Below are 17846 nucleotides of genomic sequence, written 5' to 3'. Positions count from 1 at the left end.
GAGGGGATCCCCCAGCAGCCTGCCACGCTTCCAACGCTACACCCTCTGGGTCCCCCTTTGGGACCCAAGTTCCGGTGCTCTTGCCAGTTGGGCTTGCAATTCTGACCATACCACTGTGTGGACAGGAAAAGGTTATTTTCATGTAAGACACATGAGAAATAGACATATCAGAAATATCAAGCTCTTCCTACAATCCATTTCCCGTTCCGACTATCCTCTCCACTGAGCAGGATAAAAAGATGTCAAATGCAGTGGTCTCTTGAGTTGATGAGGCTCGTTTGCCAGTCTCTGAACGGAGTGTGAGTCACTTGTTATGATGTGACTGCACATGGCCAAGGTTGGGAAGCCTCCGCCCACTTAGTGTATCTCACGCAGGCGGAGACGGCTTTATGTCACCCACAGAGCTGCTCTGAATCACCGAGAAGGAAATACCTTGCTGCCGAGCCAGGACGTGCCACCAACCAGGGGAACCCTGCTTTCAGAGGTAAATACTAAAAACCCAGAAATCCTGCCCAGCGTTGAAGCGGGGTGCGTGAAACTGCCTCGGAGGAGCCCCGACATTCACGGAAGGATGCGCAGACATGTTCAGTAGCACACCTTGAGTTTATTGACCTACGTAAAAAAATAATAGGTCTTAAAAAGTCAGAACAGTAAAAGAATATGCAAAAGGGCATTTCTGCATCTAGAAGGCTCTACAAATATGAAAAAAGGAATAAGTTATTATTATTATCTTTGTGCTCGTCGGTTTTTTTTTTTTCCTCCAAAATTTTCCCCCCAAACTTCATTTCTAACGATACAAATGACTAAGGACCGGTTTAACAAATCAGTGTTTTATGTATATATTACATGCTTTGGGAATATGGATAGAAAATTGTTCCAAAAAAAGTTGTTCAGAAACGTTTCTATTCACAATATGAACAAGAGACTTGTAGAAAAGGGGAGGGTCCAGGAGCACCGTGGATGGGATTGTGAAGCACAGTAAGGGTGACTGACGATGATCACTCTGGAAGACGGAAATCATGTGTTCAACAAACCAGCCAACCCTACAATAAAACACAGCCAATCGGTTCTTCCTGGGAAGGTAGGAGGTAGATCTAGCCTCATAGTTCAATCTACGGCAGCGGCCAGGAATTTTTTCTTTCAATGTCAACCTTGTCTGTGACACTGGGGGATACAGAACTGTGGGTGGGATGTGGACAATGTTGAATTCCCTCAGGTACACCATCTTTTTTTTTTCTTTTGGGGGTTGGGTACCGGGGATTGAACTCAGGAGCACTGGACCCCAGAGCCACATCCCTAGCCCTATTTTGTATTTTATTTAGAGACAGGGTCTCAAGGAGTTGCTTAGAACCTCGCTTTTTGCGGAGGCTGGCTTTGAACTCGAGATCCTCCTGCCTCAGCCTCCTGAGCCGCTGGGATGACAGGCGTGGGCCACCGCGCCCGGCTAAGGTTCACCATCTTAAGGCACACGGTTCACCTATGATGATGTGGCTTTTTGTTTTGTTTTGTGACTGTCTGGGGCCCTTTCTGTGTCATTGAGAATACTTTTTCAATCTCTTGATCTCGAAAACGCTCCGCACGGAGTCTACTCTTTCACACGACAGGCAAGATGGGGAGTCCCCCGCCTGGACAAGAAGCGCTCATCATGCCCGAGGAGGGGGAAGAAAACAGGTGCTCCGGGACGCGGTACCTTAGAAAGCCCTCGAGGCCAACTCTGGTGCTCAGGGGCCTGCTTCATCCCCCCCGTGGCTACCAGAAGTCATCTCGCAGGACGCGACGGCAGTGTCTGTCTAGAACCCACGCCATGGTGCTTTGAAAAAGGTCACTCTTCACAACAGCCTAAACACATTTACACGCACTCGGAACTTCATGGAAACCCAGCTTCTCTTCAAGTAATTTTCCAATACTGTCTACATGGTTCATGTCCGTGTCCCCACGGCAGGCTCCTCTCCGAGGCTCACAAGGTCACGCTGCCGATGAGCCGCGCGCGGCCCGGGACCCCCGGTTTCCCTTCCTTCTGCATTCTCCATTGTGCTCTAAAACCCCCGGCCTGCCCGCCCAGGGGTCGCCCTCCCTGAACACAGTCATGGTTTTTGAGGTCTGCCTTCGACGATTTACTCCCTCCGGAAGAGCATGCCGTGGGAGGGCGTCCGGCGGAGTCCTGTCCTGCAGGGGCCCTGGGTGGGCCTGGACCCGGAGCAGGGCGCCTGGGCTGCAGAGATTTGCTTTGCAGGCAGCCTGGGCCCTCCGCCCTGGGCACCCTCGGGTCTCTGGAGCCCACAGCCTTCCGGGGAGACACACGCACATCTTGCAAGGCACACCAGGGTGAGACGCAGGCTCGGCAGAGAGCTCCGACGGCAGGTCAGACTAATGTCCCAGGCTTTGAGTCTTCGTGCCAGTACAGCCTCTGCTCCCCGCTCTCCAGGCCGCCCTCCAGCCCGGGCCCAGCTGCACCGTCCAGTTGGTGGGCCTCTGGGTACTGTCTGTAGAAGAACCAAACAGTTAGGACTTGTGGGCACAGGACGGAGTTACTCAAAGTTGTTAGTAGGGCGCACCACTGAGCCAGGGTTTCCAGTCCTGGGAGACTGAGACTGAGGGGGACTGCAGCCATCTCCGTCATACTGGGACCAGGGTCTGTCGAGCCCACAAAGGGGGGCTTTCCATGCCTGGGACAGGTGCCATTGCTGGGCTCATGTCCACCACTGACCTAGACCCCGAGGGCATGGATCACACACTCACTTGCAGGTGTGTGTCAGGAAGAAGTGGTAGGGAAGACTATGGGTGACAGTTTTATCACCCCCTGGGATTTTAACTAGTTTGGGGTAACTTTAGTAACCTTATTCCAGCGATGTTTCTTTCATGGTCTAGAATTCTCTTTGAACCAGCATGAACCATGTGCTAGCTCCATGACTGATGATAGGTGAAATGAATCTTGGACGCATGCTCCTTTAAAACTTCAAGAGTCATATTTTTTAACATTTTTAAAAAACGGGGGAATGTGTCTAAAGGCAGCAGAGGCACCTCGGGACCCTCCTCTCTACCTCCCAGGGGTTTATGGGTCCAGCACGACATGGCGGTGACCCAGGAAACCACATCCCGTGGAAAAACCGTGGGCCCCTGTGGATGGTATAGAGTCACATAAGCACACCCCATTACACAAACCATTCTGATAAGCCAAACCACGTGACTGTCACGGAAGGTTAAAACAGGTTAGAGGGTTAGCAGGCTTCTACTGGGAATCTCAACATCCTTTAGTACGGGTGGTAAAGTCTGGAAGAACGGCTGGGGAGACAAATGGGTTCCGTAACCGTACACATCAGAGCAAGCACAACACCAGCTATGCAAGCAGCCACACACCCCGTCAGGGGCTGTACTTACTACCGCTGGCTGCGCTTAGCAAGAGGGAATGCAAAACTGATCTCATCTCTGGAGACACAACCAAGCTCCGGGACAGAGGCCCTGGGTTCTGCCTAGTGGTGGGCAGTTAGACAGGGCGGGGAGAGGGAGAGGGAAACAGGAAGGGAAAGAACAGAAGTTATTCCCAAACACAGGGTGCAGTGAAGTCGCAGAGCCGAGGAAGTGACTATTACATACTCTTTCACACAAGAGCTTCTAGCATTCCTGCTTGCGAAGGTTTATACCGGCGACCCCTATACCAAGTCCTACTGGGCAGAAAGGGTGTATTGGTAAAGCTTCATAGCTTTCCATAGGACTAAGACGTGGATACTTTGGGGGAAGATTCTCTAAATAATGCACTCCTGATTTATTTTAAAAAAACAAAACTGATATTTGCAAAGTATTTCACATCGTTAGCTAAAAGGAAAATCTAAAGTCTCTCATCAGGCTCTTGGAACTTATTACGTCTCTTATTTTAAAAATCACATTTTCATAAAAACAACACATACAATCACACCTGCTTTGTTAGTCAATTAAACTGATTGGATTGCATCCTGATTAAAAATCCTCCATAAACTTGCAGGTTGACGTAGGGACTTCTACCTCTCTGCAGGTGGGAGGGGAAGTGGGCCAAACTTTCTGTGAATCTGGAGCTTACAAAATATACTTTCCAGGGCTGGGGCTGTAGCTCAGTGGTGGAGCACTTGCCTAGCATGTGTGAGGCACTGGGTCCAATTCTCAGCACCACATATAAATAAATGAAATAAAGGCCCAATGACAAGTAAAGAAAAAAAAAATACACTTTCCAGTTTAACCCATTAGCTCTGCATTTGAAATGCTAAGGAAATAATCTGGAATTCATACAAATATTTTGCACAGAGACGTTAATAGCAGCATTACTGATGATTGAAAAGGGAAGAAAGAACTAAGCAATATCCCACTGTTCAAAAATTTGGGAGCTTTTAAAGAAAGAAGGCTATATTCATTAAGCAGAACATCATATCAGTATATAAAAGAAGATTTAAAGAATTTAAAAAAAAAAGTTATGTTATGATGTTAAGTTTAAAAAAATGGGATATGGAGTTTCCTAGGACATGTGAAAAATGCACCTACAAAATCATTTAATACCCTGTTAGAACTGGTACAGAAAAATGGGAAAAATATGCCAAACAGCTGCTGTCTCTGGGTGTCGGAATGATGGATGGACGATTATCAATCCCTTTATTATGTGCCGAGCTCCCACCCTGAGCTCATGTATGCATACACACATACAATAGAAACTTTAAATAGCTCCGAGCTTCCTGTACATTATGAACTCTGAAAACAGGGACTCCTCCACACAGCTGCCTGAGACACACAGGCAGACTTGGGAAAAACAGGCTTTTCTCTAAAAATGCTGAGCACTTCCTGAGTCCAGTAAAAGAGACATGAAAGACCGTGGGGCTGTCTTACACACTGGGTCAAGAGAGAAGATAGTGAAATTAGAGAAACGAGGAGACTGTCTGCAACTGTGCCGCAACAGTGCTTAGACCTGCCCTGGGAAGGTCCAGCCCCAACATGGGCCAGGTATCGGGGTTCTTGCTCCTAACTCCTGATCAAGTAATGTTCAGACAAGCCCGAGCCACGAGACTGTCCTCTGAAGTATATTTTCATTAGCAGTCTATTTTGAGCGCACCCTTTGTTTAAGCTGAGACAATTGGCTCAACATCTCAAGCCAAGAAAAACTCTCCCTGAATGCGGAGAACACAAACAAGGTTTGGGGGTTGAATATCTGCCGTTCGCTTGCCACCCTACGGGCCTTAATAAGAAGTAACCTCTCCAATTCCCCAGGACAGAGCCCTGCAGATGTTAAGGGTCCGTGCGAGTCTCTTCTGCCTGAAGCAGTCTGAAAGAAGATGAACCAAAGTTTCTGAAAAACCCCCAAGGGGCTCAGCACTTCTTGGCACCTGGGTGTGGGTTATAATTTGTGACAAAGAAGGAGAAATGACCTCTCCCAATGGAATTCGTCCCTTGCACATAGTAAGAATGGAAAACCATGGGATTCAGAGTGTGCAGTTCTTGAAACCCATGGTTCTTGGGTGCTTCCTCTAACATTTACCAAGAACTGCTTTGGAAGACCAAGAGGACAGGGTCCGTGGCTTCGTGGAACATCGGGTCAGACACACACAGGAGTGAATGGCTGACATCCGGCTGACTATCTGTGGGGACCTTGGGATAAGCAGCCTTCTGGAGTGGACTTACAATTCCGGCAGAGTTATAGAAGAGACAGGTGGACGTTGTCACTAATACAGTTTCAGGTACTGCCTTAACAAAACCAAACCAAACCAAACCAAAAACCACCACCGCAAAACCCCCTCAGCCTCAGCATTTTGCATACAGACTCTAAGACCAGGGCAGCGTCTGAATCAACCATTTGGTGCTCAAGATACTTTTCCTTGAAGGGGCCAGATATCTTGGCTTTGCTGGTCATATGCTGTCTTTCCGGGCTTTTCAGCTCTGTCCTTGCAATGCAAGAATGGCCATAGCTAACATAGAAATGAGTGAGCAAGGATACTTTCCAATAAAAATGCCCTCTTACCAAAACTGGGTTTGGCCGGCAGGCTGCAGTTTAGCCACCCCTGAGTTAGGTGGTTTAACATTCACGAAGTGGGGTAGGATCCCTGGCTTCTTTTGAACGGGACCAGGCTTTTAAGCACAGCTTCTCCTTACCTGCTGGGCGAGGGCAAAGGATGGTACACCGTGCCGTAGCAGCTGGTGTACGGATGGGCGGGAGTCTCATATTCCGATAGCCCTATAGTTAACTGGGTCCTCCAGTTCCCAGAAGTGTTTGTAGAAGACACTGGAAATCAGAATGGAAAGGGGATAAAATTAATTGAAACATTCACAGTGAAAACTGTTTGGGTCACTTAGAAGCTTGTGATAACCAGCTGGGTGGAGAGTAGACATTGTCCACGAGGGGACTGACCCCAGGACTTTGCCTGGGCTGAGCACGTGCTCTACCACTGAGCCACAGTTGCAGCCAAGCCAGAACTTGGAATCCAGAGAGCTCCTTTTCTAATTTGAGGATGAAATGACCAAGTGACACTGGGCAAATAGCCTACCCTCTTTAAGCCTTAGTTTTCTCATCTGTGGAGTGAGGTTAATAACATATATTCAGTATACCTATAACAACATGATTAAATAAGATAATTATGAACATCTTTAATGCGCTGATTGCTGCAGGGTAAGCACTCAAGAAATGATAACTATTTTGAGGCACAGTAGTGCATGCCTATAATCCCAGCAATTTAGGAGGCTGAGGCAGGAGGGTCACAAGTTCAAGGTCAGCTTGGGCAACTTAGCAAGACCCTATCTCAAAATAAAAAAATAAAAAGGGCTAGGAATGGAGCTCAGTGGTATAGTACTTGCTTATCCCAGGTGCCATCCCTACACATACACCCATACTCACACACATGCACAAATGATAGCTGTCAATAAAATCCTAAACAGAGCAATAACCAGCAATGAGATAAAATCAATAACAAAAGGCCTGTCAAGAAAGGAAAGTCCACAGCCAGGTAGATTCTCAGCTGGATTCGACCTGACCTTTAAAGAAGATCTAATGTTCTTCAAATCACTGCATGAAATAGGAAAGAGTAGAAAATGGTATGAATTCATACCAAAACCAGATAAGGGACATATCGAGGAAAACTACAGACCAATATCCCTGGTGAACTTAGAAGCAAACATCTTTAATAAAATACTAGCAAGTCACATTCAACAACATATTAAGAGGATTGTACATCATGACCAAGTTGGTTTTATCTCAGGGATGTAAGGGTGCGAGTATGGTAGCATTCACACATTGATAAATGTAACTCACCACATAAGTAGGATCAAGGACAAAAACCACAGTTATCTCAATAGATGCGAGAAAGCCCTTGACAAAACTTAGCACCCATTCATTCATGATAAAAACATGGAAGAAACTAGGGATAGAAGGAACCTACCTCAACAGCATAAAGACTATACACAACAAACCCAAAGCCAACATCATAGTGAATGGAGAAAAACGGAAATCGTTTTCTTTAAAATCGGGAACAAGACAAAGATGTCCACTCTCACTACTCCTACTTGATATAGAACTAGAAACTGTAGCCAAAGCAATTAAACAAGAGAAGGAAATAAAAAGGAAAAAAATAGGAAAATAAAAAAAGTTAAATTAATATTAGATGATTTCAATACATGTCTGTGAACAACAGGTAGGTTTTCTCAGGCAAATGGGCAAATGAGCTAAACAGATGCTTCCCAAAAGAAGAAATACTGACGGCCAACAAATATATTTAAAAAACCTCCACATCATTATAATTAGAGACATGCAAATCAAAACCACACTGAGATTTCATCTCACACCAGTCAGAATGTCTTTCATCAAGAGTACAGATCATAGTAAGTGCTGGAGAGGATGTGGAGAAAAAGGAACACATTTACACTGTTGGTGGAATTATAAGGTAGTACAACCACTATGGATGTCGGTATGGAGGCTCCTCAAAAGGCTAGTCGTGGAACCCACCAGATGACCCAGCTGTACCACTCCTGAGTATTTACCCTGAAGAATTAAGGGCATCTCACCACAGTGATACACATATACGCACACCCACGTTCACAGCAGCACCATTCATAAGAGCCAAACCACAGAACCAGCCGAGGTGTCCACCAATGGATGAATGGATAAAGAAAATGTGGTACAGATAACCAACGGAGTTTTGTTCAGCCATAAAGAAAAATGGAATCATGTCGTTTTTCAGGAAAATGGATCTTGAGAACATCATGTTAAGTGAAATAAGCTGAACTCGAAAAGTGAGGCTCAGATGTTTTCCTCCCGTGTGTGGACACTGTATCAAGGCAAGGAAAAGAAAGCGGAGAGTCCATGAAAACCAAAGGTGGGTCAGTGGAGGGACGAGGGGAGGGCAGGGGACTGATACCGAGCAAATCACATGGATACGCCGTGGGCACGTGAGACCACAAGTCCCACCATCTCATACAGCTACAGCGCACCCATAAAAAACATGGAAAAGATTTTCAATTAAAATATTTAAAAAAAATTAACCCAAAAGTAAGGGATAAAGGCCTCTCAGATATGGAGAGAATCTTCCGTTGGCAGCCTGCGCTGGTTCAACACAGGCTTCGGGTGTAAGTAGGAGGGCGAGTTTGAATCTGCGGGAGGCCTTTGGGGAACAGCCTTCTGCCAGTTGACCTGTTGGAACCTGACTGTTCCTTAGCCTGAGGTGACGCTGGATGCCAGCAACATCAAGGTACTTTCTTTGTCTTAAAAAGTGGAGGCCTGGCACTCAGAAAGAGGAGGGTTGGCTTCTCAGAGGGCGGAGCTGGAATAGGACAGGATGCAATTTGGAAGCCTTGTCACTGGGCGATGGGGCCCCAAGAAACCAGTCCTGCTCCCTCCCTGGGACGTATGCCCTGGCCACAGTGCCTGTGGTCGCCCAAGACTCAGAAGTCCAGCACAGCCTGCTTGCTTTTGCTTTGGTTCCTGCAACTGACCTACCCTCTTCTTTCACACCCATGAAGCACCTGAGAGAGGCACCTCTGGGACCTCCTCTGTGGCCCTTGGGGCCACGTGGTTTTGACCGACAGATGGAAGACTCTCGGTTTGAACTTGCAAAGAGGATTCCAAACTCTGAGTGGAGGCTCTGAGGTTGGTGTTTACGCTGTCAGGCTGGGGAGAACCCCTGGTCTGCCACGCACCAGCTTTGAGTCTTGGGCAGGTCATTGAAACTCTCTAGACGGAGCTGCCGACCCTGCAAAATCAGACCAAGCCTACCTCTGCTGCACCCACGGAGGCGAGAGTATGTGAAGTGCCCAGGGAACTTCGAGGGGCCTGGAGGTACACCTGCGTCTCCCCGGGCAGCCCCGTGACCCGTCCCAAGTATCTCTCCTTCCTTGCTGGCTTTCGGCCTGTGGGACTCTGCCTAGGTTTGGTCTGGGAACCCATGTAACACCCTGAACGGTTTTCTCAGGCCGAGCCATAAATACCAAGAGACAGGAGAGGAGCCCTTTGATGTGTGAGGTGCAGTCAGGATGGGACAGCCTTAGCAGAAGTCCAAACTCCTGCAGACATCTCCATGGCAACACCTCTTGTCAACACACCTGGGAAACTTTCAAAGGTGCAGTTCAGACTGACTAGTCATCGGCTCGAGAATCCCCACACCGTGACGCTCGCAGGTAGGTGTCAACTTAGGGGAAAAGGCAGAACTCACGACCTTGGTTTTTCGTGTAGTTTGAGAATGCATTCATCCCTTAAGTTTAAAACATGCTTGATTCTCCCACACTCTGCTGAGTAGGCTCCGAGCACCCCAAGGCCAGGAGCCCTGAGCACACGGCAGGTGCCTGCTCATTGCTGAGGGAGCCCTGCACCCAGGAGGTCCATGCGGTGGGTCCTTCAGCAACATTAGCATAAGAAGCAGCTAGGTCCCACAGCTCTGGGGTCTGAAGGGAACTTGTCCTCTGGCAGAGCTAGCCCTGAGATAGTCCTGACCCAGTCTTAGTGGTGAACGGGGACGGATCTGAACTCCTAGTGTTTTCTGCTCACCTAAAAGGTTCCCTCTGTTCCTTTAAAAGTGTCCAACGTCAACAACCCAACACATTTAGAGATATGGGTATCAACAAAAGACCCAGGAGGGACGCAGGTGCAAGGCTCAGGGGGGGACATTCCAAGGGGGCACTTCTAACAGTGGTTGCTCGGAGTGGTCACCATGGTGTGACCCCCGGGATGGTGGGTTTCCTGGAAAGGAGTGGGTCAGGGTGGTGGGGAGCCTGGCGGCCTTGACCCAGGTGGCCCGAGCTCCCGCGGGCTCTTACCTGAGGTGTAGGACGACGCTCGGCTGCTCGGGGAGCAGGGCACCTGCAGCCCGGCGAAGCCCAGGCATCGCTGCGAGCCCCTGTCCGAGTCGAAGTTGGTCTGCGGGCTGTGCCCCGGATCCTTCTGCCCCGAGGCCCGCTGGTACCAGCCGCGCAGGTGCTCGGCGACCAGGGCCTTGTGGATGTTCTTGGTGATGTGCTCGGACTTCACGGCAGCCTTCCTGGGCAGCCGCAGGGTGGCGTAGGGGTTGTGGGGCGCGCGGTCCACCTCGTCCTCGTGGAAGGACCTGCAGTAGTCCCTCTGGCGGTCGTAGCCATAGTGCGCCGAGGAGCGGTAGGAAGGGTTGACGCTGTAGTGTCCCTCCGTGTCGTTCTCGTAGACACAGCCCGTGTAATAGAGGTCACACTCGGCGTAGGGCGCGGACCCGGCCACGTAGTAGCCCGAGGGCAGCTCCTGGCTCCTGCCGTAGAGGCCGGTCCGCGAGTTGTCCTTTTGGGCCAGGTTGGGCATGCTTCCCGAACTCGAGGTGCACACGTGCTGCTTCTTGGACCTTCTCCGGCCCCGCGTGCGCGTGTCCAGGGTCTGGGTGGTGTAGTAGGGGCCCGCCGTGGGCGTCACGCAGTAATACTCGGTGCTGGACTGGCTGGTGTGCGAGGACCCGTCGTCCAGCACCTCGGTGCTGCTGCTTCTTTGGGATTTGGAGAGGGAGAGAAACGGCTTGTCGTCGTCCGTCTCGGACAGCAGGTGGGATCGCGACTCGAGGCTCCCACTTCGCAGGCGGCAGTGCTGAGAGGAAGATTCCGGTCTGGAAGAGAAGCAGGAGAATGGGTCAGAGAAAAGGGGCTCTGAGGCCCTGGCTGACCGCACAACAGAGTCTCCCCGGGTGCCTAGTCCACGGGGCCACACCCCGGCGCGTGTCCACAGTCAAAGGGGGCTCCCTTCCAACAGGACATCGGGGGTGGGTTAGACCAGCCGGGGACACACAGGCCGGGCAGCAGGGTCCCCGAAGGCAGAGACATCGGAGCTGCTGCCTCCAAGCCACATGAGCTGGGGCATGACACTTGGCCCCCCGTCCTGCTTCTGTCTGTAAAAGGAGATGAAAGCCGAACCTAACACCACTGCACAACAGGCTCGTGGTGGAGTGTAGCTGATCAAATAGCCCACGTGAGACACTCCGTATGCACCCAGCAGACGCTTCAACACGCGGCCCCTATTGTGATCCGTCTCCTCACCCTTGAAAAATGAAGGGCCTTGTCTGCTGGGGAAATGATGTGCATGCTCTCGGCGGACCCAGTAGAGACCGCACATCAGCAGAAAACGCGGAGGAACGGACGAGGCCCGACGGCAGAAAGTCCTCGGAGTGATCAGAAAACCCCAAACACAGCAAGGCGGCCGTCACCGGCAGAGCCAGCGAGCAAGGCACTTACTCCAAGTGGGTGCTGCTGTAGGCATTGCGGGTGAGCACGGGTGTGGTGGGCATGCTGCGTCCTCCCGGGGGCCGCCTCTCCAGGGTCTTGTAGGGGCTGCTCTGTGTGGACAGCATTTCTCTGTGATGATTGAAAGAGAATTGAAGAAACCATGAGCCTTGCAACCCCCACCACCAACTCATCCCGAACTGAAGGGACACTTCCTGGAAGCTGGCGGGAAGGGAGGGGTGTCTACAGCCAGCACCCTGGGGGACTCCCCGGTGAGCTGCGGGGGGAGCACACACAGCCTGACTCTCTGGGTCAGGGATACCGAGATGGCAAGTTCCAGCCAGCCTGGCCAACTTCACAACACCCTGTCCCAAAGTTAAAGGGCAGGGGTGTGGCTCAGTGGCCGAGCCTCCCTGGGACCACCTGCAGACCAAGAGCAACCAGAGAACGGGCCAGGCCAGCTCCCCGGTACAAAAAGAACCACGTGTGTGTTCGAATAAAACTTTATTCCAACCAACATTTTATTCACGGACACGGAGATATCAATTTCATGTAATTTCCTCATCTCACCAACATGAACGCGTGATTCTCTTCCCCCAGTTACTTAGAAATATGAAACCCAGGCTTAGCTCCTGGGCTGCAGGACGGATGGCCCATAGGCTGTTGTACACTGGCCCTTGGAGGAGACGGGCACAACCTTGAATCACTATGTCCGCTTTCCAGCACTGCAAGGACACACTTTGAGGTTAATTTCCTGAAATTAAAAATAGCTTTCAAGCTGGGCACAGTGGCACATGACTGAGCAACCCAGGAGGCTGAGGCAGGAGGATGGCAAGTTCAAGGTCAGCCGGGGCGATTTAGAGAGACCCTGTCTCAAAATCAAATAAAAGGGGCTGGAGACACAGCCCAGGGGCAGAGCACTGGCCTGGTCTGTACAGGACCCTGCGTTCAACTCCTAAGATGGCAAACCAACCAACAAGCTCTCAAAGGGGTGGAGGGTAGCTCAGGGGTTGAGGGAGGCTCTGGGTTTGATCTCCTCCAGCACCTGGGGACCCCTCGCCCCAAAACACTTTCTGAGTCAAATCTTTCTTATTATGAAGGTAGGTTACATTCATTATAGGAAAGTTCAAGCGTACGAATAAAAAAAGAGAATTTTAGATGCCCATAATCGGACACCCGAGCACAGCAGGAAATACGGCAGTCGATGATTTCGTGTTTTTTCGTAACGATATACACAAAGAAGCATCTGCAGTTTTCAACAACAAAAATGACATCTTACTAAGCTTCCTTCTTCTCTTTCTTCTTTCCTTCTCCCCCCCCCCCTCTTTTCCTTCCTCCTGCCATAGGAGATGGAACCTAGGGGTGGCCCTACCACCGAGGGATGCCCCCAACCCTGGTCTCTTTTTCTTTTAATTCTTTTTTTTTTTTTAAATAATTGTAAATGTACAGAACGCCTTTATTTTATGTATTTTCTTATGTGGTGCTGAGGATCGAACCCGGGGCCTCACCCACGCTAGGCAAGTCCTCTGCCACTGAGCCACTACCCAGCCCCCCCAGCCCTGGTCTTAATTAGAAAAAAAAAAAAAAAGAAAGAAAGAGCATTGATCCAGGTAACCAGATTCTGGGAACCACCCTGACGGGTCACTTTTTACAATCCTGGCCTCATTGCCCTGTAACATTTACGGAGACCTTTGGGAACAAAGCTACACTCTGCCTCACAGACTGAACACTGAGTTTAAGTGCCAGGTTTCCTTGCAGGGCCACAAGCTGGTCTGGTCACTGGGCTTGGCAGAGCAGTACTGAATGACCACTCTCTCTGAGCATGGGTCGTGGAGCTGGACACAGTCCCTGCTCTACCTTGGGTCTTGAAGGCTTGCGCTGGTCCCAATGGGTACCCCTGGGAAGCCTGGAGATGAAAGGAGGTGGGGCCCGGGCATGTGCCCTTGGAGGGATCCTGGACTCTCCTCACCCCTCTTTCTCTTGGCTTTCTGGTCCCTGTGAGGGCAGCGGACTTGTTCTGCCACATGCTGCCACCTGATGTTCTATCACCCCAGCTGCGGAGCCAACAGACCATGGACTAAAACTCTGAAACCGTGGGCCCAAACAAACCTTTCCTCTTGATAAGTTGCCGAATTGAGGCATTTTGCCACAGTAACACAAAAGTCAACAATACCGAACCCAGATCCAGATGATGATCAATGTCCCCATAACTTAATATAAATCAAACAGACTGTAAGTGAATAGTTCAATGCTTTTTTGAAAAGATCTCTTAAAAACACTTGCACTTGTTACCAGCAGGGAATCTCTGGGTTAGTTTCTGTGCCTCGGTTTTACGAGAGAACACCTTTCGGAAGGATCAATAAAAACCAGCAAAGGGGGCCCCATTCTGGAGCCCAGGGTCAAGGGCCTCTCACCTGGACTGCCTGGTGTCCACAAACTGCTCGCCCAAGGATGACTTTCTGAAGTGGGCTCGCTCAATGCCCAGAGACTTGGGGGGATGGATCCTTGGAGAGTGAGGTACTGAACTTGGTCGCTGCCCAGAAAGCGTGAAGGCATCATTGGCTAAAATAAATGCATGAAAGAATCAATAACCCGGAGGGAGACAGACCAGTGCATTAGCACCCTGCCCGAACCGTGAGACAAGAACCGAAGGCCCGATTCATTAGGCGCTCTGCCAAGATGGGGTTTCTAGGCATACAGGACCGTTCAGAAGGTGATTTTTTCCCCCCAAATCTTATACGCTAGAAAAAAGGAATTACTGAGCACTCCCCTTAGGCCTGCAGCAACTTTTGCATAATATCGTCATATTATATCTTCTAAAAAGTCTTCTGAAGACAATCCCCATGTGCCAAAGGCCAGGGAGGATCTGGCTGCTCACTGTGATCAGCTTCAAAGCCCTTAGGACTCTGTGGCCGGAGCTCATGCTGCCACACGGTATCGTCACCTTCTCGGGGCTGCTGAGAACAGTTCAACAGGAGACCCTGTCTCCAAATAAAACATAGAAAGGGCTGGGGACGTGGCTCAGGGGCTAAGCACCCCTGGGTTCAATCCCTGGTTCCAGAAAAAAAAGAAATCAAATGTCCGCAGTGAGGAAACCTGGTAAGGAACTCTGCATGACAGTTCTCTGCCGGTCTACACTAAAATGAGAAGTTAAAAAAACATTCCCTGGGCCCTCAAATCCTTATCGAGCACCAACGCCTTCCTGCGGTGGTTTCCTGTTTCCCTGAGGGCCTGGGATCTGGAGGGCTCTGTGTTAAATGTGGAATCAACCCAAGTAGATCAGTAACCCTGTGCCTCCTTTCCCCACCGTTTCGCTTAAATGAGTTAGTGTATTATAATTTTCCCCAAATAAAAACCAAGTAGGCTTTCTTAAATTAAAAAAAAAAGTCACCTTGATATTTTAGAATAGGCCATATCTTAAAAACAAGCAGGAAGAGCCACTTACGATCGTCATAGGTGGTGGTGTCCGACAAGGAGCTGCTCTCCGAGGGGATGATGTCATCTGTGAACAGAGACACCGGTCTTTAGGATCCTGGGCATCACAGCAGGGGGAAGTTCCGAAAAGGAGTTTCCAACGGCGTGCGTTTGATTTTCATTAGGATCAATAGGACTGGGTAAAGCGCATTAGGGACACTGAACGGCTGTATGACTTGGTCCCTGCACCACTGGAGGTAGAAACATCTGCGTATCCTACAGACGGCACAACGGACTGGCGGGAGATTGGTCCCAGGACCCCAAGGGCACCCAAACCCAGGGATGCTCACGTTCCCACGATGAAGTGGCCCAGGGTTTGCACTTTCCAGTACCCGTCACGCCGCCCGGGAGCTTGCTTTGGGAGCAGTTGTGACACTGGTAGGGAGCAGTGGCGGGAGGAGAGCCTGCCCGCGCTCAGCACAGAGGCCAGGGTCCTCCCCAAGGGTCTTCCCCCTGGGGCTGGGGGGAGCCGCAGGCCGGATTCTAAATTGGGGACAGAGGTCCAGGGGGTTGGGGTTTTCCTCGTTTTCACTGTTTCCTCTCCATCCCTACGTTAGTGCGTGACAACCAGAAAGAAGAGCTGGACCTTCTTGTCATAGGTGTGCGCCATCCGTGAGCCGCGTGGACCTCACTTCAGGACGCTCTGCCAGGGGAACTCGGTCTGGGGCCCTGGACAGAGAAAGGGGCCTTTTGCTCACGTGGTGTGGGGAGCTCTCTGAGTCGAGAGGGGTCCCCCGGGCCGTGCTGCTGGCTCCAGGCTGGACACACTACTTGGGCGCCCTGCAGGCAGCAGGCTCCAGCCTCCGGCCGGGTGTCAAAAGAACCCCAGCCTCAATTTTGATAACTGAGAGTGTCTGCAAGCACTGCTAACTTCTGGAGGAACCCGCCCCTGGTTCACAGCCCTGAGTCAGACAGACCTGGTTAAATCCTGGTTTCTGCCACTCTCTGCAGGAAGACCTGAGGCAGATCACCCAGTCCCTCTGGGCATCATCCGGCTCACACCTAAACTGGGGACGAGGACACTGTCCATGACACAGTGCCCAAGTGGCACCCTGAATGACATGCTGACATAAAGAGCTAAGCCCAGCTCCTGGCATGTAGCAAATCCTCAAAAAGTATCAGCGATGCTCCGTTTTTGTCACCTACTGCTCCGAGCTGGTTAGAAATGACAACCCAAATGCTCCGAGCATCACTGGTAACATTAGCATCTGATATTTTTGGGTTTTTTTTGGTACTGGGGATTTAATCCAGGGGCACTTTACCACTAAGCCACATCCCCAGCCATTTCTACTTCGAGACAGGGTCTCGCTAAGTTGCTGAGGCCAATCTCCAACTTGCAATCCTCCTGCCTCGGCCTCCCGAGTCACTGGGATGACAGGCGTGTGCCACCGTGTCTGGCTCGAATGTTAAAGACTGTGTTGGGTGAAGAGGGACAGCGCACACGTGTTCATGTACTCCTGCGAATCCTACTGCCGTCAGTCTCGAATGCTTTGGCAAAAATGGTTCAAGGCAGATGCTACACCTCAACACAGCTTCAAAGCCATCATGGAGGGATCGTTCCATCCGGCCACGGAAGCCGATTTCTAAGGCAGAGCCTCTTCATTGGCCAGCCGTGGAACTTGAGGGTGTGGTGCCAGGACTGTCAGCTGGTGGGCACATTTAACAAAAGTTTCTGTCTAATGGAAGCTTCACCATTGGCACCATCTGCCCTCAACACCAGTCCTGATGGAGGAGAGCGCTTGCACCCTGTGGTCTGAGGATGAATGGGCGGTGACAAATGGCACGGCAGCTAAGGGCCTCTCAAGCACCATCTCTGTGAGCCAGCCTGTGCCAACTGCCACGGCCGACCCGCCTGCACATTCCCAGCCAAGCCGCCCGGAATTCCCAGCTGTAGTCGGCCGACACTTGCGTGGACGCCTGCACGTGTGCTCTCCAAACGCCGTGGTGTCTCTGCGGCGTCAGTCACAGGCCCTAAACCCCAGCACATTCTCCACCCAGTCACCACAGTTCACTCAACCTGTTGTGTCTCCGTGAAAAAGAAAATCCTGCCAATCATGATGGGAGCACACCGGCTAGATCCCGAGCCATTTTCTCACTTTCAGACATCCAAACGTGAAGGGAAAAAAGAATTCTTGGAATCAAAGAGATACAAAGAGTTATCAAGACTAAAAACCCCGGCATATACAGGCAAGGCCAGTTAGACTTGAAGTCTACCTGCGTGGGATTTCTTGGTCGGCTTTTTTTTTGTGAATAGAAAAGTCACAGATGCGTGATGCTGAGAAGCTGGACTGTACAAGCGGATTGTAATTGAAATTCCACGGCTATTACCCCAAGTGGGTTCCGTGTGCCCGGCGGTCACGCCCCTGCCTCTGTCCTTTCTGCACTCCATTTACACCGTCCCCGTTGGTCCCCCTCATTAAACAGCCTCCACCAAGGGCAGTCACCGAGCCCTCTTCTCCAGCCACACATAGGGAGGGGACGGTCCCTCAGGAGATGGGGTCTGCGGCACCGAAAACCTCTCAGAAACTCTGGGGTGGGTGAGGCCCCTGCTCTCTTGAGACCCTGTTGCCAAAGTATTTCTGGCAATGACCTTAGCCCAGTTAAAGGGGACGACCGTGTCTTATAATGAACCGATCATGCCGCAAAAGCCCTTTCATCCTGAAAACGAGAGTCACACCATGGTCTCGTGTTACCCAGCCAGAGAG

The 17846-nt window shown here is 50.7% G+C and overlaps 1 protein-coding gene across 1 annotated transcript in view; it reads right to left on the bottom strand.

Annotated features, from left to right (window-relative positions):
- Positions 1-603: 603 nt before the first annotated feature.
- Frmd4b (FERM domain containing 4B) overlaps positions 604-17846 on the bottom strand; it is an 85770-nt gene continuing 68527 nt past the window's right edge. The window contains exons 17-22 of the mRNA XM_026392698.2: positions 15113-15169; positions 14082-14229; positions 11680-11799; positions 10252-11057; positions 6106-6235; positions 604-2483 (exon numbers count right to left, since the gene is read on the bottom strand). Coding sequence (XP_026248483.2) covers positions 2363-2483; positions 6106-6235; positions 10252-11057; positions 11680-11799; positions 14082-14229; positions 15113-15169 — 1382 coding nt within the window. The 3' untranslated portion in view covers positions 604-2362. The remainder of the gene's footprint in view (positions 2484-6105; positions 6236-10251; positions 11058-11679; positions 11800-14081; positions 14230-15112; positions 15170-17846) is intronic.

The sequence above is a fragment of the Urocitellus parryii genome, chromosome 16 (genome assembly GCF_045843805.1).
Source record: "Urocitellus parryii isolate mUroPar1 chromosome 16, mUroPar1.hap1, whole genome shotgun sequence".
NCBI lineage: Eukaryota > Metazoa > Chordata > Mammalia > Rodentia > Sciuridae > Urocitellus > Urocitellus parryii.
Note: the sequence above shows the minus strand (reverse complement) of the source record. Positions and strands in the feature narration are given on the sequence as shown.